At 37.9% G+C, this 24,612-nt stretch overlaps 1 protein-coding gene across 1 annotated transcript in view; it reads right to left on the minus strand.

Annotated features, from left to right (window-relative positions):
• Window positions 1-24,612, minus strand: part of LOC308534729 (complement receptor type 1-like) — a gene marked incomplete at both ends in the record, with an annotated part of 184,633 nt that overhangs the window by 156,888 nt on the left and 3,133 nt on the right. Inside the window, 4 exons of the mRNA XM_081113291.1 lie at window positions 16,476-16,658; window positions 19,386-19,583; window positions 22,313-22,374; window positions 24,413-24,515. Coding sequence (XP_080969417.1) covers window positions 16,476-16,658; window positions 19,386-19,583; window positions 22,313-22,374; window positions 24,413-24,515 — 546 coding nt within the window. The remainder of the gene's footprint in view (window positions 1-16,475; window positions 16,659-19,385; window positions 19,584-22,312; window positions 22,375-24,412; window positions 24,516-24,612) is intronic.

Genomic DNA, 24,612 nt, shown 5'->3' on the forward strand with positions numbered 1-24,612 from the left:
GCACCCCACTCACCAAGGCTTCACTAAGCCCAGGGGACACAGGACAAACCCTCCCCAGGGACCCAGCACTGGCCCAAACAACAGCCCACACACTGGGCACTGAGGAGCAGGCAGCACCTTCACACCTGGGCAGGGCTTCCCATCTCCTTTCGTTAATTGACAGTATTACACATGTCCTCCATTTCCCCACCCCTTTGCCCTCATCCACTCTCCCCCCCACCGCCCACCTCCCCGCCCCCCCTACACACACACTCCTGGCCTTCCCCACACTATTGTCCATATCCATGGGTTATGCATATATGCATATATGTTCTTTGGTTAATCTCTGACATCTTGATTAGCTCAGTCCCCAAACACCTGCAGGCTTTTGCTAGGGACACAGCTTAGCCCCCACTTAGCAAACACTGACTGCACCCAGGGCTCTGCAAGGCTCAGTACCTGCCACCACTGGACCCTCACCGCGGGCCTCTGAAGTCCCCCCTCACTTCTGGTCCCCCACAGCACAACCAGGAGGATCTGTGGCTAAGGCTTCTACCCTGAACACGCATCACCTGGTCCATCAAGCCCTGAGCCTCCTCCCCCACACACCAAGCAAAGCTCCCTTTGCCCTCCGCTCCTGTAGACCAGCTCCCCTACCCGCTCTAGTTTCCCTCCAGAGCTGACACCCTTTCCCTTCCCTACCTGAGCATGTGGGTAGCAGGAGCTCTAGGGCCAGCACTAGGATCCCCAGGAAGCCCCAAGAAAAGGGACTCTCCAGGCGGCGGGAAGATGTCCTGAGCGGCTCGTAGGAGGCCCTCATGTCCCAGACATCAGCGGAGAAACCCCAGGGACAGTGAGTATTTGCTCTTTGAGTGCAGGTACCAGACGCAACAATCCCCAGACTCAAAAAGTGTCCAGTGCATTACACTTAGTGAGCGTGGCCTGGACTGCATATTAGGGTAGGGCGGGGCCAATGGCGGCCTGCAAGGCGGGGCCTAGGCCCCAGGGGTGGGCAAACTTTTTGACTGGAGGGCCACAATGAGCTCTTACACAGGCCCGGAGGGCCGGAACAAAAGCATGGATGGAGTGTTTGTGTGAACTAATACGTGTTAACACTGCTGCTGGTGAAGGAGCAGAGGGGAGAGCAAGAGAACCCTCCGCTCTTTCGGCTCCACGGGCTGGATAGAACAGCCGAACGGGCCGGATCCGGCCCACGAGCCGTAGTTTGCCCACGGCTGGCTCTAACCCAACTGGGTCAGCTGGCAGCTCAGGGTCAGCCTGTGCACTGGTGGAGCCGACCATTCTCCAACCTGCCCTGAAGCACTCCAAGGTTTGCTGGAAATGGTGGTTCGCCTCCAAGATCCTAAACAGGCAGTTAGGAAGGGCGGAGAGATAACAAGAGCTGGCCCTAGTCATTATGCCTTTCCCTGTTCTAGTCTCAGAAAACTCTTTTTTGTCTAGATATCGTAAGGACCGGACCCTAAGCACCAAGTGGGAAAAGGGATCCTCCCCTTCCACAGGTGGACACCCCCCTTCCACAGATAACAGAGCCAGGCCCTTGTCCAGATTTGCCATTAATCAGGCATAATTGGGGACAATACTGAGATTCCCGTGGTTGAATTCTGCTATTGAATCCTTTTGAGGCCTGCTGGATTTCAAAATCACCAAGATGATTTGGCCACTGCATTGGGCCCCAAACCCCATTGTAAATGCCTCTGCTCCTATTCCCTTGGGGGACCCCAGGGAAGGTAATTTATTAAACACTGTGCCATTAAGGATATTGGATCTCAACCTATAGGGCCCTTGCTGTTTTGGAACTAAACGTTTTATTGAAGATAAAATACACATAACATGAAAAATACACAGGTATATTAAGTGTCAAATTCCTGGATGCGATTAATGCCATGATTGGTGGGATGAGTAGGAATTGAAAAGAGGGAGAACTTTTGTGGTGAAACCATCTCAATTCTGGAACATTAAGAATGAGCTGCTGTAAAAAGAAACTCCTACCATTTGCAACAGCATGGATGGAGCTGGAGAGCATTATGCTAAGTGAAATAAGTCAGTCAGAGAAAGAAAAATATCACATGATCTCACTCATTTATGGATTATAATGAACAACAGAAACCGATGAACAAAAACAGATCCAGAGACAGAGAAGCATCGATCAGATGCTCAAAACTCAGAGGGATGATAGAGGAGAGTGGGGGTGAGGGGGAGAGATCAACCAAAGGACTTGTATGCATGCATATAAGCATAAGCGATGGATGTGGACAACAGAGGGCGAGGGTGAGGGTAGGATTGGGGGGATGAGGGGACATTGGGGGGATAAGGACACATTTGTAATATCTTAATCAATAAAGGGAAAAAATAAAAAAATTTTAAGAAGAATGAGCAAGATTTACTTGTAGAGTTGTGAGCAAATCTGTAAGACTGGTTTTTAAAAGAGTAACATGAGGGATATTAAAGAGCATATGAAAGGAGCTGACATTTTGTTCTTTAGTTGGCAAAGAATCAAAATGTCAGCAATTGTGAGTAAACGTATTGGGAGCAGCAGCATTCTCAAATTTTCAATTTTTATATAACTGTTGTATGTTAAAAGTTTTAAAATTGGCATGGCTTTTACACCATTCCTGTTTAGAGTTTATCCCAAAGAAATCGTCAAAGCTGTGAGCAAAGATGGAGAATTTTAGAAAAATATAAATGCTAAGTGTGTAGCCATAGTATTAAGAAATTAGTGGGAATCCTAGGCAGCATGCAGTGTAAAAATATCAATGTAACTGACAGATTTGTAAGTGGACAAAACAGACTCTAAATGACCCTTGGCATTACCTTTATTTGACAGCTGCTCTAGGGGAGAGGAAGCAGATAGTCTGATAAAAGGACAAGAGAACATTCCTCTATTGAGCCCACTGCTTTAGTTTCATTGCTAGTAATTGGTCTGCTGGACTATTTTTCTGGTTCAGTCTTTGAAAGCTATATGCATGGAGAAATTTATCCATTTCTTCTAGATTGTGGAATTTGTTGGCAAATAATTGTAGAAATGTAATGATTCTTTGTATTTCTGTGGTGTCAATTGTAACTTCTCTTTCATTTACAATTTTTTTTATTTGGGTTCTCTCTTTTTCCTTGATGAGTTTGGCTAAAGATTTTTCAGTTCTCTTTATCTTTCCATTGAACCAGCTTGCATGGACCTTTTCTATTGTCTTTTTAAAATTTTCTATTTTCATTTATTTCCACTCTGATCTTTATTATTATTTCATTTCTTCTGTATATTTTGTGTTTTGTTTGTTCTTTTTATCCAGTTCCTTTAGATGTAAAGCTAGATTGTTTATTTGCAATGTTTCTTGGTTCTTGAGGCCTCTATGGCTATGAACTTTTCCTGTTAGAACTGCTTTTGCTCCATCCCATACCTTTTGAAAAGTTGTGTTTCATTTTTATTTTTTCTCAAGATACTTTTGATTTCCTGTTTGACTTCCTTTTTGGTCCATGGTTGTTTAATAGCATGTTGTTTAGTTTCCACATATTGATGTTCATTTTGAGTTTTCTTTCTGTACCTGCTTGCTAGTTGTAAGCCACTGTGGTCAGAAAAGGTTGAAATAAATTCGATCTTGTTGAATTTACTGAGGCTTATTTTGTGGCCTAATATATGGTATATCATGGAGAATGTCCCTTATGTACTTTTAAAAATATATTCTGCAGTTTTGGGATAAAATGTTCAATGAATGTCTATTAAGTCAATATGGTCTAGAGTGTGACAATTTAAAGGGCATTTCCTAACTAATTTTTGGTCTGGATGATGTATCCATTGATGTGAGTGGGACATTAAGATCCCCATACTATTATTGTATCACTGTGGATTTCTCCCTGCATGTCCATTAATAATTGCTCTATATATTTAGCGGTTCTTATGTTGGGTGTGTAAATATTTACAATTGTTATATCCTCTTCACTATTGAAATTTTATATTTATGTAATGTCCCTTTTTGTGTTTTTTAACACTCTTTTGTATTTTGTCTGAGATGAGTTTTACTATGCCAGCTTTCTTTTTGTTTCTATTCTCATGCAGTATTTTTTCCCATACCTTTACTTTCAATTTGTATGAGTCTTTCATGTAAAGTGGGTGTTTTGTAACCAGCAGATAGATGGGTCATGTTTTTAAATCAATTCAGCCACCCTATACCTCTTTATTAGAGTATTTAATCCACTTATATTTAAAGTTATCAATAAATGTGTCCTAATTTTCACTTTGGTTTTTTTGTTGTTGTTGTTGTTGATGATGATGTTTTTGTAGTTCTCTGTTTTGTTTTTTTCTTCTTTTGATTCCTGCCCTTGTGGTTTGCTGGTTTTCTTTATTGTTTTACTTGGATTAATTTCTCTTTATTCTTCATGTGTCTTTATAGGTTTTGGTGTGTGGCTATCATAAGGTTCATATATTAGTATATCACTATTTTCAACCTTTTTCATCCCATGGCACACAAGCTAATCACTAAAATTCTGCAGCACACCAAATATATATATTTTTGCTGGCCTGACAAAAAAATTAGATATAATTTTGATTCATTCACACCAGGTGGCTATTGGTCTATAGCCTATTGTCATTTCTTTATTTGACAATCTGAGGGAAAAGAGGTCAGTGCCCCTGACTAAATAGTCAAGTATTGCAAGTTTAAAAAAAATTCTTGTGGCACACTGGTTGAAAATTACTGATCTATATACAGCAATCCATTTAAAATGGATAGGCATTTACATTTTAATATAGTCTAAAAAATACTACACTTTTACTCCCATACCTATGCTTTATGTTTTTGATGTCATATTTCAGATCTTTTCATTTTGTTTATCTCCTAACTACTCTTCGAAATTTGAGTTCAATTTGGTACTTTTGCCTTTTGACTGTTTGAACTTTTTAAATGTCTGACTTGCTGCTTTTGTTAAATATTTGTCATTACCTATGATTTTTTCCTTTGTCATATTTCCTTATTTCTGAATATGGCCTTTCCTTCCCTTACCATTTCTTATAAAGCTGCTTTAATGGTGATGAACTCCTTCAGTTTTTGCTTGTTCAGGAAACTCTTTATCTTTTCCTTCAATTCTGAATGATATCCTTGGCAGTTAAATTATTTTAGGCTGTAAGTTCCATAAAGATCCATGATTCTCTGCAAAACTTAAACCTCAAACCTCATAAATTTTTCTTACAGTCATAATAACTAAAGCAATTCTGCCCTGTCTTCTTATGATGACATTAAAAGTAGCTGAAAATATTCCTAGCAAGAAATGCAATTCTAACAGCACACTAATGTAGACACATTTTTTAAAAAGGCAGCATACAATACAGAGTGCAAACAAAAGCTTCACAAAAGTATGTCAAGAGTGAGAAGCACTGCCCGGCTGGTGTGGCTCAGTGGTTGAGCGTCGAACCATGAACCAGGAGGTCATAGTTCAATTCCCGGTTAGGGCACATGCCTGGGTTTCAGACTCATTCCCCAGTTTGGGGCATGCAGGAGGCAGCCAGTTGATGATTCTCTCTTATCATTGATGTTTCTATCTCTCTCTTCCTCTCCCTTCCTCTCTGTGAAGTCAATAAAAACATGATTTTTTAAAAAGAGTGAGAAGCACCAATGTGTTCGAGAAACATGTTTAATTTACTCTCTTTGGCTGACGTGAAGATATCTGTACACACCGGTGCCAATTACTGCAATGCCAAGAACTACAAGAAACCAGAAAACAAGTGACATGTAACTCTAAAAACAGATACCAAGGTTCCAATCCAGCAGAAGAAATTAATGTTGGTTACATTTCAGTGGGAAAAAATATTATTTTATTAAGTGCATATACATTCATATTCTATCTAGACTCTTCACTGTCTAAATGCAATTCCCTGGAATCACTTAGAGTCCACAGTAAGTCAGAGAAGAGTTCTTGCTTAATTTAGAATATTAATCAAGTCATATCTGGGATAAAAACTCATATTACTAATCATATAAAAATAAAGATTTGCTATTTAGGGTTTGTTATTAAGTGAAAATAGGGAATATAGAAAAATACACAATCACCAGAATAAATTAGTGTATTCCATATAGACTGGTTTACTTAATTTGAAGCTATAAAAACTGTAGAAACTGGGAAATTCATTTTAAAAAATGCACTTCTCTGCAGTACTATTTTAAGTGGTATCCAGCTTTGAGACACTTACTTGCTGAAGAACAATCAGAGCAATGAGTCCTTTACCTAGAAATAAATAAAACCAGTTTGAAGATAATTGAGCATCTGTGAGTCTCCAATAGTTGATACATTTAAATTTTGGTCAGACCATCTACAAACTACATCAAAGAAAATGTTTATCAGTCTAGTTCAGTGTGACTGCTGATGCATCCAGCTCCTTTTGATCACAGAGCCTTCTAATTTGACCGCAGGCTTAGGGCCCAACAATGTTTTGTGTTGTAGCTACCACACTAGGTTATTTAGTAAAGGTTATTATTAGAATAATTAGAATTAATTATATTAGAGAAAATTTGTTTTAAAAACATGGTATCTCATTATAGTTGGTTCAGTTCCATAGTTAGTCTACCATTTCTTATGAATTTATTTATTTTTTTCACCAAAAGTTGGTCTGTGGAATAAATCATAATGAAGCTATCTTATTCTGTCACAAGATGTTATCTGCAGTCTTCACAAACAATACTTTATATTCTCATCAACCCCTCCTTATACCTTTCTCCAAAGGAACAGTAAGCTATAGTCATACTCATTAAGGGGATTCTAAGGATGTAAATGAAATACCAGGGCACATGGATAAAAATTATGCTTAGAAACTTAAACATACATTTTTCCTATCCAGAGAGCAATAAAAAATACTACCACATCTTAATTCTTGGTACTGTTAGTAGTATCGCTGCTTCTAAGCTGCTAGAGATTTTGTTAAAATTCTGTAAGTCAGAGCATACAATATTAGGTTTTCTTGTACACTTTTTATTTTTATAAAAAATTATCAAGTGCTTAACATCTTTTTTGATAGATTTTTTTATTGACTTCAGAGAGAAAGGGAGAGGGACAGAGAGATAGAAACATAAATGATGAGAGAGAATCATGGATCGGCTGCCTCCTGCACGCCTCCTACTGGGGATTAAGCCCACAACCCGGGCATGTTCCCTGACAGGGAATGGAACCCAGGACCTTCTGGTTCATAAGTTGACACTCAAACACTGAGCCACGCCAGCCGGGAAAGTGCTTAAAATCTTAAGATGGCAATGAATTTACTGATAAAATGGCCGTTTGATCACAGTGTTAAGGGGAGAACCTAACAAACCTAAGGTGAATTTCATGAACAGGTTAACCTTGGTGGCATAGGTAAACACCTGAAATTGCTGCCTCGCACAACCACTTCAAAAATACAACTAAAAGACAAAACGAACATCATCCAGAACCACAGGAAGGCTGGCTGAGTGGGAATTCTACAACTAGAAGGAAAGAGAAAAGCACACTGAGACTCAGAGGAGGTGTGGAAGTAAAGTGCAGAGGTAAGAGGTGCACGTGGAAAGGGCTGGCAACTGAGGACGTGGTTGTCTTTTTCAATTGGTAGGGAGTCACCAGCTCCTGACTGCTCTAAACTCCAGTTCTGGGTGAGTCTCTGGGGAGAAACTGGACTGTCTGGCATCAAGCGGAACTCGAGGGCAGCTTTCTCTCAGAGGTGCTTGCAGTGATTACCCCGGGACACTGAGACCTGGGGCCTTTTAGGGCAGGACTGTAGATCAGCAATAGCTGTTTGCTCCACCCTGCTGATTCCCTAGGACTCCACCCCACCCAAGCTGTGCACAGAGGCTTTTGCGTATGAATGACCTGGACCTTTGCAATCTAAAATTACCTAACTGCAGCTGGGTCAGAGAGACCCAGAACATCCAAAAGAAGGCCCAAGGTCCCACAGCAGCTTGCATTGCTTCACAGCTAGGCCTCATCTAGGCACCTCCAAATCCCAACAAAGAAGAGGAATCTGCAGATCTCTCCATAGCTCCTGCTGGGTAGCCTCAGGCAGAGGCTAAATTAGCACCTCCTCAGAGATCCAAGTGCCAGTGTAATCAGTGGTCAGAGTGGGACCATCCAGATTACAAGTCCTCAGATCCATAAGGGACACACTCAGGGGGCAGACTCAGTGAGCACCAAAGCCCCACTGAAGCAAGTCTTGCCCCAGAAGGGTGTCTCCAGCACAGAAGTTCTCCCACCATAGACACAGCTGATTCTCACAGCCAATTGGCCTGGAGGTCAATTCCTCCTAATGATACCAACTACAATCAAGGCTTAACTACAACAAGACTGTGCACACAGCCCACAAAGGGGTGCACCAAGAGTGTCCACCTCAGATAATTGGGGAGGCTGAGCCACTGGGCCCTATAAGACACCTAGCACAGAAAGCCACTCTATCAACACAGGGAAGCATAAAAAATGCAGAGACAAAGAAACAGGTCACAAATGACAGAAATGGAGGAAAGCAAACTACTAGATAGAGACTTCAAAACCACGGTTATGCCGAAACCGGTTTGGCTCAGTGGATAGAGCGTCGGCCTGCGGACTGAAGGGTCCCTGGTTCGATTCCGGTCAAGGACATGTACCTGGGTTGCGGGCACATCCCTGGTGGGAGATGTGCAGGAGGCAGCTGATCGATGTTTCTAACTCTCTCTCTCTCCCTTCCTCTCTGTAAAAAATCAATAAAAATATATTTAAAAAAAAAAAAACAAAACAAAAAAACCACGGTTATAAGGCTTTTCAATAATTTTCTAGAAACCGCCGATAAATTTAGTGAGATCCTCAATAAGTCTAGTGAGACCCTCGAGGTTATGAAAAAGGACCAAATAGAAATTAAGCATACACTGACTGAAATAAAGAATATTATACAGAGATCCAACAGAAGACTAGAGGATCGCAAGAATCAAGTCAAAGATTTGAAGTACAAAGAAGTAAAAAACACCCAACCGAAAAAGCAAAAAGCAAAAAGAATCCAAAAATATGAAGATAGTGTAAGTAGCCTCTGGGACAACTTCAAGCGAACCAACATCCGAATTATAGGGGTGCCAGAAGAAGAGAGAGAGCAAGATATTGAAAACCTATTTGAAGAAATAATGACAGAAACCTTCCCCTTCCTGGTGAAAGAAATAGACTTACAAGTCCAGGAAACGCAGAGAACCCTAGACAAAAGAAATCCAAAGGGGACCACACCAAGACACATCATAATTAAAATGCCAAGAGCAAAAAATAAAGAGAGAATCTGTGGGAAACTGTTTATTGCCTTCACTATCTGATAAGCATAGACAGAGAACTCCCCAAAACCCCCGAAGGCTGGGTGCCTTTGAAGCCCTAGCAAAGGTCTGAGCTAGGCGCCACCTCTGTTTGTCCAGACAGTGGTAGCTGAAACTACTCCCCCATTTATTATTATGTAAATCCTTGCTGATGGGCTAGTCTGCTTGTTACTAGGGGGTCACCTGCCTAAGGGCTATGCTATGGGTGCATCCCAGATCAAAAAAAGCTTGGTGAGGTCTGAGCACGGGGGAAGTCCTTCGGGACTTGCCGCCTGGTCCCCCAATATTGCAAAATTATCTCGTGTCTTTTTCTCTCATTTGTTGTGCAGCTCCTCTTTCAGATACCGAACCATACTCCACGCAGAACGTGGAGGGAGTCTTACTTGACAGAATCTTAAAAGCAGCAAGAGAAAAACAGTTAGTTACCTACAAGGGAGTACCCATATGACTGTCAGCTGATTTCTCAACAGAAACTATGCAGGCCAGAGGGAGGGGCAAGAAATATTCAAAGTGATGAATACCAAGAACCTACAACAAGATTACTTTACCCAGCAAAGCTATCATTCAGAATTGAAGGTCAGATAAAGAGCTTCACAGGTAAGGAAAAGCTAAAGGAGCTCATCACCACCAAACCAGTATTATATGAAATGCTGAAAGGTATTCTTTAAGAAGGGGAAGAAGAAGAAAAAGGTAAGATAAAAATTATGAACAACAAATACATATCTATCAACAAGTGAATCTAAAAATCAAGTGAATAAAAAATCTGATGAACACAATAAACTGGTGACTATAATAGAACCAGGGGCATAGAAAGGGAGTGGACTGACTATTCTGGGGGAGGGGGGGAAGGAGTGTGGGGGGTATGGGAAGAGACTGGACAAAAATCGTACACCTATGGATGAGGACAGTGGGGGGGCGGGGAGTAAGGGCAGAGGGTGGGGTGGGAACCGGATGGAGGGGAACTATGGGGGGAAAAAAGAGTAACAACTGTAATAATCTGAACAATAAAGATCTAAAAAAAAAAAAAGATTCCCATGCTCAGAATGGCCTTGAGCATCTGGTGTGCTCTGAACAGGGCCTCTACACTCCAATTGGCCTTGCACATCTGGAATACTCTGAATAGGGTCTGCACACAGGGGTTATAAACTAGGAAGGGTCTAATTAGAAAGTAGCATGAACAAAGAAGCTGCCAACATTTATAAACTCTTAGATAAAGAGACTTCACTGGTTACCCATTTGGAGACCCTTCCCCAGGTGGGAGTTTGTATATGCTTGCAATAAATTTCCACACTTTTGCTTAAAAAAAAAAAAAGAAAAAAGGTTAACCTTACTAAACACATCTAATGGAAATAAAAGCAATATTTTTTTCACTTTCCTCATTTAGTAATATTTACATCTCATTAATGGTACAACTATACTTTATCAGATACTTTAACATATGTTGTGTGAACCTTGTGAGCCTACATAAAGTGTGGTGCACCAGCCGGTTGTAGAAAAAACAAACCCAACTTATAGTATATCAGGCTTGGATATACAGGTCTGAATAGGAAGAAATTAACCTATAAATTACCATCAAAAAATAACACTATCATATAAAAAGCAAGTTATGTTCTATAAATTTTAATTTACATATAAACATAGCAATTGAAAAAGTGGCCTCACCCTATAGGAATCCTAATTTGAGGCATCTTTTAAAAACCGTGTTAACTACATGTGTCTACATACTACTGCTTACATTTGTCATAGTATCTGCAACACTGAAATAAGTACTAATGTCAATAATCACTCATTTGAGACAGATTGTTCCTTCTCTAACTATAGATAATTAAAATATGCTATTTTCATGTAGAACTCTAAGGCCACATAATGAAGAGTCATCAATAGTCAAAATAATACCGTATTCCTTATTGCCTTTAGATGGTGGTTTACTAGTTTGAGTGGAATGCTCTAGAAAAAAAAAAAAAAGGAAGTTAAAAAAGTAAAGACAATAAAATCTTTATTAAAAAAAGAAAAACCCTCTTACAATTTTATTTTTCTTTCATAAGTCACCTTAATGTTTTTTTTTCATTAAAAGTAGTATAAAGTATTATAAATGTATATACAATGTCATCAGCATTCTTCTTCCTATCCATTAATATTTCCTATAACAATATTCTTGGTAGAGGAAACAAATTTATCATTAGTATTTTGTTAAAATTAGCCTGTGACAGGGTTCTGCCCTGTCCCCACTGTCAGGCCAGGCGATGGTGTTTCAGACAAAGAAACAGAACCACAGAGCCCTGCTGCCACTTGGACTCCCAAAACTAGCCTCCTGTTGCCCTTGGAGTCGGGTCCAGGAGTATATTATCTGTAAACCAAGAGCTGTTGCAGTAGAATCCCTGTATCCCTCTGTGACTGAACCCTAAGAAAGTTGCTTGGGATGGGCCCCCAAAGAGTCAGGGGTTGCCACTGTGCTGAAGGCAAAACAAACCCCACCCCCAAGCAGCACAGCTGAACTATCTTATAGAAGCCATGGAGGTTCAAGACTGGGAGAGCAAAGAGGTAAAAATCTTGCGATTCAGCACCATCTACTGGGGGGAAAAGGGGGTCCCAATATAAGGTGACAGCAGAAGATTTGACTTTGGGTGATGGGTACACGGTGCAATATACAGAGCTTGTAACATAGAAACCCACACCTGAAACCTATATGTCCATGTTGATCAATAAAAAAATAAAATTAACCTGTGGATTCAATGTGACCCTACTTAAAATTAAAACATAGGACGGCTTAATTAATGATTTACAAGTTCATCTGCAATTAGAGGAAATTGCAACTTAATTAAAGCCATTTACAGAAAAACCTCGTATACTAAATAAAATCAGCCAGAAGTGATTCCACTCAGTGAGGTACCTCGAATAGTCAAATTCACAGACAGAATATTAAATAGTGCTTATCAGGGCTGGGGAGAGGGTGAATAGAGGGTTATTGTTTAATGGGTGTAAGGTTTCCGTTTGAGATGATGAAAAAGTTTTGGAGTAGTAATGGTTGCACAACAATGTGAATGTACTTAAGACCATGGAAATGTACCTGTAACTGGTTAAAATGGTAAAAATGAAAGTTGAACATAGAGTCCAAACATTTCTGAAACTGTTCTGACAGATATTGTAACATAGAGTACTACAGTGAGAAAACGTTATTTCATACTGCAAAGGCGTGGGCAGAATTCAAGGAAACAGAGACAGCTAGAACACTAATGAATTTAATGTATGACAAACCTGGCACTTCAAACAGTAGGAGAGCAGACAAAACATGAGAGTGGGAGGAGTGTAAAGGAATCCTATCAGTCCATGTACCATAATGAATTTCAGGTGTGCCAACAATTTAATGCAAAGAATGCAATCAGAACACATGGTTGAAGTGTTTGTAATTTGAGCGTGGGGAAGTCCTATAGCTCTTACAATAAAAACACAACACTCACAGCCCTTGGAGGAGAAAAGATCAATAAATCCAACTTAATGTAAAACTTCTGCACATATGAATGACCACTGATAGGAAAATAGTTAAATAAAATTTGGCATATACCAAAGTAATCACCAGGAAGGTGATTAGGAATAAATCTAAACAAAAGGATAGGAATAAATCTAAACACACCCCCAATCTAAGACAGTACGCGTAAAACATGCAAGTTTTAGAAAAATATAAACAGCATGATGCCATTTCTGGATAAGAAAAAAGAAAAAAAATCAAAATATGTATAATTGCACATATAAGGATATTGGTGTATAGAAATAGATGAAAAGACACCTAAACTATTATGTGATTAACTCAGGTAAAGAACTAGAAAAAGAGGAAACTATCTTTTACTCTGTATACTTTTTTAATATTTGAAATTTCCCAAATTAAGCTGTATTCTACTTATGCAATGAAAATGTATAAAAACACAATATATATCAAACTGCATAAAATATTTTAAAAAATGGCTATTAACAACCAAAGCACTTGTATGCATGCATATTAGCATAACCAATGGGTACAGACACTGAGGCGGTGGGAATGGCTGGGGGGGGGGGGGGACAATTGGTGAAAAGGAGACATATGTAAAACTTTAGACAATAAACACATAAATAATAAAAATAAAAAAATGGCTATTAAAAATAACCAATGAAAAGAAACCTAGAAAATAACATTCACTTCCTGTCAAAAAGACTGTAATTTATAATGAGTTCTGATAAAGTCATAAGAAAATATTTTATAGAACAAATAAATAAATATAGACCAAAAAAGTTTCATTTCATTGATTAATTAAAGAAATGCAAATTGATACATGACATCATTTTTTTTACCCATAACCTTATGAATTTCTTAAGAATATAAGTAAAATAAAGAGTTACCGAACCTAGAAAACTTGTCACTGGAGGCGTGGCTGGATAAATAGGATTGACATCTGGAAAGATAAATTTGATTTTCACCAGATTTATCAGTATAAAATTAATCATTTAATTTGATTTTTTATTATTTTAAAAGATTATTTCTCAAAATGAAAAATACACTTACTTTCTAAACTTTGCAATTCTACCTCTGGGAAGTCACCTAAATACATAAAAATGTTTGCATAAGAATATTTACTTTAGCTTTGTATTTTGTAACATAAATCTTAGAAGTTTAATAATAAATCATAACAATAACATCTTCAGAATAAACCTACATATCTTTTTAAAAAATTAACATCCAAGTAATATCATAATACATAATTTTTCTTCTTTTCCACTTAGTATTTCACAGATATTTTTTTCATATTTGCACAATTACATCTACCTTATCACCATTGTATGTTGCTAGTATTCCTTTTTTGTAAAGTCTTTCTGTACCTGATGATAAAAGTAATTGAGAGTTTTTGATATTTAAGATTCCTGCTGTTTATGTTCTTCATAAAATTTCCTCATATTTAATTATCTCACATTTGAGTCACTAAATTGTATCACTCTTTTGAAATCCTTTGTAAATTTTTATGGTCGACTCCATCAAAAGAGCATATCCGCAAACCTGGTATCCCACTGAGCGTATACCCAGTAGGACCCTGTGGGTAAACACAATGGGTTGATGAATATAAACTTCACATGCAATTTTAATGTACCAGTCCACCAAAAAAAATCTCTTTCTCCCTGAAACCTCACAACACTCAACTAAGATTCTCAAGCAGGCTACCAGTTACCAGATATACAGGAGTTATAAAAAGGTGTTCTCATTACCATGTTAGCATGCATAATTCCCCTGAATCCTTTAAAATATTAAGACAACGGGAGATATAGAAACAAATTAGAAGCCAGTAATAGAATTTGAGTTCAACACCCTCATTAAATGACAGGAAACAACCCCATAGAAATAATGTAATTGAGTAATCAGAGCCAAACTAGGACTCTGAGCGAGATCAGCCCAAGCTAATACTCTTCACACTATGGTAGTTTCCCCACATCCGTGGGGGATATGTCCCAAGAACCCCAGTCAATGCTTGGAATAACAGATACTACAAAACGAGTGTATGTGTGTGTGTATATATATATATACTAGCATTATGTCGGCCCCTACATATACATAACTATAATAAAGTTTAATTTACAAATTAGGCACAGTAAGAGATTAACAATAATAACACAATAAAACAAATATGACAATATCTTATAATAAAAGTTACATGAATGTGGTCTCTCTTTCTCAAAATATATCATTGTACTATATACTCTCCCTTCTGCCTAAAGTGATGAGATGAAGTGAGCTGGATACAGTGGATCAAGGAATGATTCACATCCCAAGTGGGACAGAGTGGCCTAGCATGAAATTTCATCATGCTACTCAGAATGGCGAGTATTTTAAAATGAATGAATTGTTTATTCTGGTAATTTTCACTTTAATATTTTGGACCACAGTTGCAGGTAACTAAAATAGCAGAAAGCAAAACCACAGATAAATGGTGACTGCTGTAGTCCTCTTGTTTCTACTGCAACCAATGGGTAGCCAGAGATAGCAGCTCTGAAATCAGGAAGACAGTTCCTTCCACCATATGAAAATAACCCCGCAAGTCTTAAGCAGAGCAGCTGATAAGTAGTCCAAGCAACAAGACCCCCATTTCACTCTGCCTTTCTGTGATGAAATTTATTTTTTGTTGTCAAATTTTAAAAAATCCCAGTAAGAAGAAAAATCGTAATTGTATGAGAGGAGAGGAGAGGTGGGGGCATTAGCAACATGGGTCTTGTTTTGGAGACAGCAGACATTTTGAAATTTTCCAGTTTAAGTGGGAAAAGTTAAATGGTTGCAGTTCGGGAAATGAAACAGTCCCATACTAGTAAGATACCCTGTAACAGGTGTCACCAGATCACTTTTTAAATGAATGAAACAGCGAAGTTGATGACATATAAAAAAGACACATTAAAAAAACAGAAGCCACAGTCCTTCCAATTCCCGAACACTGTTTGGAGTGATGCAGTAAATCTATGAGTTTCCTTTAAGAGCTGCCTATATGACAGGCGCTGTGCTAAGTGCTTTAAGTGCATCCCATTTTAATTTTCTATTATCCAGGAAGGAAGACATTAAATCATTTTACATATAAATGAGCACATTTACTAGTAAAGCTTGTTATTGCTCAAGTTTTCACACCTATTTATATTTGTGGACTATGGCAACAACTAGAATAGCTGCAAAAATGTTATTTTTCTTTTTATTATTAAAATGACGGATGACCAAATCACCAGACAGCTAAAAGATTTTTTTTAAATCCATAGCTATTTAAACAATTTAGAAAAATAAAGCAGGAAGTTACTAAGCCTGAGACATGAGAAACTGTAGGTTTTTTCCTGGGAGCAGTTGACATTGAAAAACAAAATAATGTAAACTGGATCAACCACTTGGTTATTATTTTCATTTTACGAAACAATGCCTTTCATTCTTGACTCATAATCGGTGAAATTTCGCTTGCTTTAATTTATTTGAAAAAATGTTTCCTATATATTTTGACACATAAAAATACCAAATAACAGAAATTTAGGCTCATGTGTAATGTACATGATGTGTTAAGAGCCTATCAAAACATGAATTATATGTCATACCTCCGTTCCGGAAATGAACACAACACAGAGTTACATGCAAAAATTACTCGCTTCTTCGCAATTATTCTGTATCACTGATATTTAATGTCAAAGAAATAATAAAAAAGAAAAAGATACCCTTTGTACCTTTAATGCATTTTGGCATTTTGGGCTCCCAGTCATTGTTCACTCCACAGACAACTGTCTTGCTGCCTTCAAGGTAAAATCCCTCCAGGCACTCAACTGTAACCTCGGATTTGTAGTAATATTTTTTCCTAAGTCCAGAAATGACTCTCCCATTCTCGAGTACTGGATATTGACATTTGACCACTGAAAAGCAAAGAAATTCCAGAATGAATGGAAAATTGTTTTAACCCAGGGCAGAAACATTACTGCAAAGTAGTACTTTCTACTGGGAACAAAGAGACAAGAAATGGAAGCCAGGATATTAATTAAATAAAAGACTTTAATTCCAGGGAAACAGATATAGAGATATCTAATAACCTTTCCCCACCTAGAACAGACTCTCATGATAGATTATTGGTTTCTTATGTGTTTTTTCAATAGTGGCAAGTTTTGAAAAAGTTCTGACTACCAGATACAAATTCTGGGCAAGTTCAAAAACAACTTCTGATTCTCCTTAATTTAGGGATTAAAAAAAAATTCATGCTGACACTGATTACAGTAAGCTGCTTTTCAGAAAGGCAGGGAAGACTCTTGTGAGAAGGTTATACTTGAGCTCAAGTTAAAAAGAAGATAGCCATGCAAAGATGTGAAAGGAAACGTTGTAGGAAGCAACAACATACATGAACTGGAATGTTCAAAAAATAGAAAGGCTGCACGGCCGGCGTGGCTCAGTGGCTGAGCAATGATCTATGAACCAGGAGGTCACTGTTGGATTCCTGGTCAAGGCACATGCCCAGGTTGTAGGTTCAATCCCTAGTGTGGGGCGTGCAGGATGCAGCTGCTCAATGATTCTCTCTCATCTCTGATATTTCTATCTCTCTCTCTCCCTCTTCCTTTCTCTCTGAAATCAATAGAAATATTTTTTTAAGTTTCAATTTCTAATAGATTATTGCTAGTAAATAGACACAGAATTTATTACTGCACATTCAGTCTTTCCTATTTTCCAAAAAGATAATCATGCCATAAGTAAATAAAGTTTGCCTGTTTCCATATCTTGCATTATTGTACTGGCGAGGCCCTTTAATACAATGCTGAATAGAGTGGTGAGAACAGACATCCTTGTATTGTTTCAACGTTAGGGGGAAATAAATTACTCTATTACATTAAGTATAAAGTTAGCTGTGAGATTCATGTAGGTGATTTTCACCAGGTTCAGCTAGATAGCTCATTTCTATTCCTAATTTGCTAAGTTTTACCATGAAAAGATGATAAATTCTGGCAAATGCTTTTTTTCACATCTTTTAAGATGATCATGTGTTTTTCTTCTTTTATGCTCTCTTTAAGTGGCAAATTATACTGATTAATTTTTTTCATTTGAATGAACACTGCTTACGTGGAATAACTACTTCATTATGACATACTGCTATTTTTCTATATGACAGTATTTAATCTGTTAATATTTTGAAAAGGAGTTTTTATTCTATGTTAAAAATGAATATTGTTTATAATTTTCCTTCAATGTTTTTATCTGGTTTTGCTATCAAGGCAATGCCATCCTGTGTGTTTTCTTGAAGAGCGTGTAGAGAGCTACTATTATTTACTCCTGAAATGTTCGGTGGAATTCCCCATTGAGAGCATGAGGGCTATAGTTCTTTCTGTGAGGTTTAAGTTATCAAACTTACAAGCTTAAAATTATTTGTGTTATCCCCTAATTATTCCTTAAATGTCGACAGGATATTTAATAATGTCTTCTTCTTCGTTTTTGATATTGGTAACTTTTATCTTCTTTTATTCTTGTCAAACTGGCTATAGGTTTATCTATTTTATTGGTTTTCTCCAAAAGCCATGTATTTGTTTCATTGATTCTATTTCTCTCTTTTCAATTTCACCAATTTCTAACTTTATCATTTCCTTCCGTTTCCTTGTTCTCAGTTTAAATAGCTCTTTTATTTCTTTACATTCGTAAGGTGGAAACTTAGGTTATTAATCTGAGACTTCTCTCTTACTATAAATATCCCTGTAGGCAATGCTTTTGATATTAACATCTTGATCTATTGGGATGTTATGTTTCATTTTTATTCAATTCAAAACCCTTTGTAATTTTTTATGACTTGTTCTTTGATTTATGGGTTAGTATGTGTTGCATAATTTTCAAATACTTGGGGAATTTACAGATATCTTTGTTTTCATTTCTATATTCATCCCTTTGTGATATTATACAATCCATGAATTCAATTTGGGAGAATTAAAAAATTTATCTTATTGCCTAGAATATGTTATTAGAGATTGATCCAATGTAGTTGAAATGAGAAAATATTTTGCTGTTATTCAGTGGTTCCCTTCTTTCAAGAGTCAAATGCCCCCCCAGTGTCTCCCTGGTTTGGGTCATGCCTTAATGCCATAAACAATGTTTTTCAGGTAAAGGCATACCTTGTAGGTGTAGGTTTGTTCCAGACCACAGTAAGAAAGGGAGTGTCATAATAAAGCCAGTCATAATAGTTTTGTTGGTAAGTGTCTTGTCTTCCATTTGTAAAAATTATAACATCTGTGAAGCGCAAAAAAGCAAAGCGCAATTAAACAAGGTATGCCTGTGTGTTTTATCCAGAATGTATCAATCTTATCATCAGTGAGAGGGTTAGTCTTTTACAATTTACTGTTTCCTTCAGCCAGAACTCTCATAGGTCCTGTATTATCAGATAACATTTTATTTTTAAGGCAGTGTGTTTTGTGGTGCTTTCAGGCAAAAAAAGTATTAATCCATGCAATACATAGTAATTCACAAGGTATACAGTGAAATACCAAGAACAAGTGGGGCGAGGGGTGGGGAACTCTACAACTAGAGCTATTTTTTTTTATTTGACCTATTCATATGACTGTTTTGTTTACTTTTTGGTAAAGTAATTTGAAAGAAAGAAATGGAAAGATTATTACCTTTACACTCAGGAGGGTTACTACTCCATTGGTTACGCCCAGAACAAACAAGCCTGCTCTCTCCAACAAGTGAATATTCATCTGGCCCATTGGAAGGTTTACAACTGTAAGTGACTACTTCATTATATTCAAATGTATCCTTGTGGCTATTGCTGAATTCTCCATTTGGTATTTGTTGAGGTGGTTGACACAAAATCTCTTTAAAAGAGAAAAAAAAAAGAGGACAGGAAAGGCAAAAGAAAAAGTAAAAGATTAAGACAGCATTAATAATGTCTTCTGAACTTCTTTAATAAATTCATTAACATATGAGTTCTACAATCTAGTTGCATATATGAAAAAATGTACTATCTTTTTCATCCTTAAGCATATACAGTGCAATCTGCCAAAGGTACAAATGGTGTGTTAAGGCAACAGCCCAATTGTGAGGTCTATATGTAAGCCAACATACTGATGAGTGTGCAAACACATAAAACAATGCCACCATTCTCACTTTTTGAAAATTTTGGTTTTCCTTTAAAAAATATATGTTGTATGTATTAATATGTATTGTGCTTACTGTTCTCAATAATGAATTCATAAATAATTATTTTTAGAACTTTTCAGGGTTAATTCCAATATAATGGAATAGCAATAGCCATATCCCACCTGAAGAAAAGCTTTTTGGGGGGTCTTTTAAAATTTAAAAGCATGAAGTCAAGCCAAGGCCAAAAGTTTGAGAACTGCTCTAAATTCTAAAGAAGAATATACTTACTTTCACACTGTGGGGGACTATCACTCCATTCCACATTATTTCCAGAAACTTCACAATATAGATTTTTTGTTCCAAGTAAGTAATAACTAAATGAGAATGGGAAAAAAATACTGTTTTCTTTCTCAGTTAAGAAGAAATACATAATTACAAAGAAAACTTTATGTGGTTGTTTTTCTGCATTTCAGAGGGCTTGAGGGAGAAGTTTCTTTTTTTTTAAATATATTTTATTGATTTTTTACAGAGAGGAAGGGAGAGGGATAGAGAGTTGGAAACATCGATGAGAGAGAAACATCGATCAGCTGCCTCCTGCACATCTCCTACTGGGGATGTGCCCGCAACCCAGGCACACGCCCCCGACCGGAATCGAACCCGGGACCCTTCAGTCCGCAGGCCGATGCTCCATCCACTGAGCCAAACCGGTTTCGGCGAGGGAGAAGTTTCTTAAACAGAATATATTGAACATGCTAAACAAACCTGCAACTTAATGAAAGAGTTTCTGCATTTGAACAGACACTGGTCTGGAGAAAAATGTCTACAAAGTCTGTCATGCCTGAGAGTCTGGCCTCTTTTCTGTCTTCAGGAGGCACATCAACATTCACTTCTCCGAACTTGCTCATGCCATTCAGCTCAGTCATACACCAACTGAGCAGAGAGATCTGGCCCTAGCGCTTACCGGCCTGGATTCCAGTCCCAGCTCCAAGACTGGCTTGTTATTTGAGCTTGGGCATGTCTCTTCATGTTTCTATTTCTCAGATTTCTTATCTATGAAAACAGCATAATAGTATATAACTCCTGTGATTCTTTTGAGTAGTAGATAAATTAGCATCTGAGACATAGTGAGTACTATGTAAGTTTTAGGTTTGATGAATCTAAATGTGTTCCCAGTAGCAGCTCAGGAGAACTCCTTGATGGAATAGCTCATGATTTAAAGTCACAGAACTCTCTCCTCCTTCTGGACTCTCCTTGTGAGTAAGTTTACTTCTTTGGTTCTTATCATTTACTATTTTCCTTTCGGTATATGTTGTGCTTCTCAATCAGGCTAACGCTTCTTTGAGAATAATCTTTGTTTTAACCTCCACAAGGTGCCAAGCAGGCTCTCTCTCTATGTAGCTATCGACTGCATATTCGCACTTGATCAAATTAAAATAGAGTCAGTAAAACGGCCTGCACACACTTCCAGCTGACTTTCCCCGCAAGCCTCATTCATTGATCCTATATTATAATCTATTAGGAAAGGATTGGGATGACGCTGGGTAGGAAGCTTCAAGAACCGCTCTCCCCATTTTGACAACAATTTCTACTAGAATCTGTCTAATGTCACTGTTTTGAAACTCTGGAGTTTGTTGAAGGCTTACAACTTCCAGAAAAGACTTGGGCAGGTAAATTGCACTAAGATTGGTCAATTTCTGCTCTTAGCACAGTGGCAGCTACCCATACTGTGCTCCTGAAGCAGTTTATCAGCAGACTGAAGGAGCCAGCATGGGCTAAAAGGCCTGTGTTCTCCAAATATCAGGGGTGCCTGCTTTTATCACTGACTGATCTTTCTGGTCACAGGGAAGCAGACAAAGACGTGGGCAGCCATTGTTGTCATATCTCGCTTCTCCAACGTGTAAGCCTTTTCTTGCTAACAGAGGAGAATTCCAGTGATTTCTTCTTCATTTCTTGTGATTTACCCCTTCAGAAGCCAGATATTAAAACGTGGGACATTTAAAAACGACGATATATGTGAGGAAAATTAGGAAGTGATTATGCATGCCCTGAGAAAAGCTCAGAAAAAATTTGAGAAAACATTTAGTTTACCTGTCAGGCTGATCCTCAGCACAGAGTCACCCTACAAAAATCCAAAAACAAAAACAATAATATAAAAAAAAAAAACCTATAAAAGGATAGCAATCTGATTCCCATAGTTTCTCCATCATTAGATTCAAATGTTCAGTTCAACAACTAAATCACAATGCATACAAAGAAACAGGAGAATATGACCCATTCAAAGAAAAAGTAAATCGATAAAAAGTATCCCTGAAAAAAAAACACCTGAGGAAAGATCTACTAGACAAAGACTTTAAAACAGCTATCTTTAAAATGAAATCTGGTGGCAAGTCGGTGGTTTTTAGTTTTTCTGTCCTCTTTTCCTTCGTGAAGTGGCAGACACAGAAAGGCAGATCTTTCTGAGTACCCTGATGGGCAAGGCTAGCACTCTCAAGTTTGAGCCCAATGACACCTTTGAGAATGTCAAAGCTAAAATTTAAGACAAGGAGGGCATCTTTCCAGGAAAACAGCACCTGCTTTTGGGGGCATGTTTGGAGGAAGACAGCACTCTATCAGACTTTAATATCCAGAAACTTGATGTTTTGCCTGTGAGGTGGAATCTATGAACCTTTTCTGCAAACTCCCCTGAAATACAATGGCCATAAGACTATATGACCCAAATGTTATGCTTGCCTGCAACCCAGTGCTATCAACTGCTTTAGAAGAAATCTGAACACACCAACAAACTGTGACTCAAGGAGATGCTCAAAAGAGGCCTTTCCACTTGGTCCTACAGAGGAAGGAAGCCTTCAGAACTTATTCTATGAGAACAGCATTACTGTGATGCCAACAACAGAAAAAGACACTCCAAGAAAAGAAAGCTACAGAATAGTATCCATTATGAACTTTGATGCAAAAATCTGCAACTAATTACAGAAAACAGAAATCAGAAAGATTATCCACCATGCACAAGTGAGATTTATTCGCAAATGCAAGGGTGGCTCAACATATGCAAATCCATCTATGTAATCTGCCATATCAACAGAATGAAGGGTAAATCCACTTGATCATTTCAATTGAGCATTTGTCAGGATTCAACATTCTTGCATAGTAAATACTCAACAAACCAGGAACAGAAGGTAAGTTACGTTAAGATAATGCATGCCATAGATGAAAAACCTACAATAAACATCCTATTCAGTGGTTTAAATTCAAAAGCTTTTCTTCTAAGATCAGGAATAATGCAAGAATGCCCACTTTTACCATGTCTATTCAACATAGTACTGTACGTTTAGTCAGAGAATCTAGACAAGAAATAAAAGGCAGCTCAGTGGGTTATGAAGACATAAAATTATCAATTTGCAAATAAGAAAATCTTATATGTAGAAAACCCATCCTAGATGGTTTGGCTCCGTAGATACAACATCATCGTGAGGACCAAAGGATCCCAGGTTCATTTTTTGTCAAGGGCATGTATGCACCTTGGTTAGAGGCTCATCCCGGCCCGGGCACAGGTCGGTGCTCCTGCAGAGACAACCAATTGATGTATTTCTCTCACATTGATATTTCCCTCTGTCTTTCCCTCTCTCTTCCACTCTCCCTAAAAATCAATGAAAAAATATCCCCAGGTGAGGATTAGAAAAAAAACCCTAACGACTGTGCGCAAATTGCACGTGTGCATACGTGCGCACACACCCCACACAATAGCTGTTAGAATAAATAAATTAATGCAGGAAAGTAGCAGAATACAAAGTCAATATCAAAAATCAGTTGCTTTTTTATAATGTATTACATTTACCCTGTAACTGCACATTTTTATAAATGTCTAAATATATACTAGAGGCCTGGTGCATGAAATACATGCAAGGGACTCGGCCTTCCCAGCCCCTGCTGTTGTCTTGGCCCTCACAGCTACGTCCGGAAGGTTGTCCTGACAGTCATCCAGAAGGTCATTTGGCTGTTCAATCTAATTAGCATATTAGCTTTTTATTATATAGGATTAAAAGAGTCCAAGAGAAGAAAGGCTACTATTATCAAGTGTGCAGTACTTGTTTTTGAGATCTTCACTCCTTTATAGCTGTCTCAAAACTCAGGTTTTCCAACAAAAGGATTTTGATCAATATATGGCCCAGGCTATAATAACTCTTTACAGAATTATTGCCATGAACAATATCTTTGGTGGGTAAACCTACCAACCAATTCTATAAGCCCTCCTTCAACTCTGAGAGTTGGCCATTTTAAATAGAATACAATTTGATGTTAAACTAATGTCATCAAGATTACTACAAGTTTAATGCTAATGATAGGCTTATTTTTGCATGTAGTATTATAAAAGTTTCCTTTCCTTCACTTTTAATTTCTATTCATTACACATCTTCTCAGTCTGCATAAAAGACCTAGAGTTGATTGGCTGGAAGTACAACTTGTCACACAGAAAGCAAGATGATCTCAACATTATGGGAATGCTGAAGAAGAGAAGCGAACCGAAATAGTAACATTTACTGTATGCCTCTAAGGAGCAACTTACCCTTCATTACAAACATATTGCGCTTGAGAACCAAATGTGGTAGTTCCGTTTACATAAACTACTTCGCCATTGAGGGGCTCTCCTAGCTGCGGACATGTCTTTTCTAAAAGAAAAATTCAAATGTGTCCTTATATGCCAATTTCAAAGCAAGTGAATACAAATCAAAATTCGATACTGCTCTTTTAAATCCATTTAACTAT

Source organism: Myotis nattereri (genome assembly GCF_964212035.1).
Source record: "Myotis nattereri genome assembly, chromosome: 18".
NCBI classification, from domain to species: domain Eukaryota; kingdom Metazoa; phylum Chordata; class Mammalia; order Chiroptera; family Vespertilionidae; genus Myotis; species Myotis nattereri.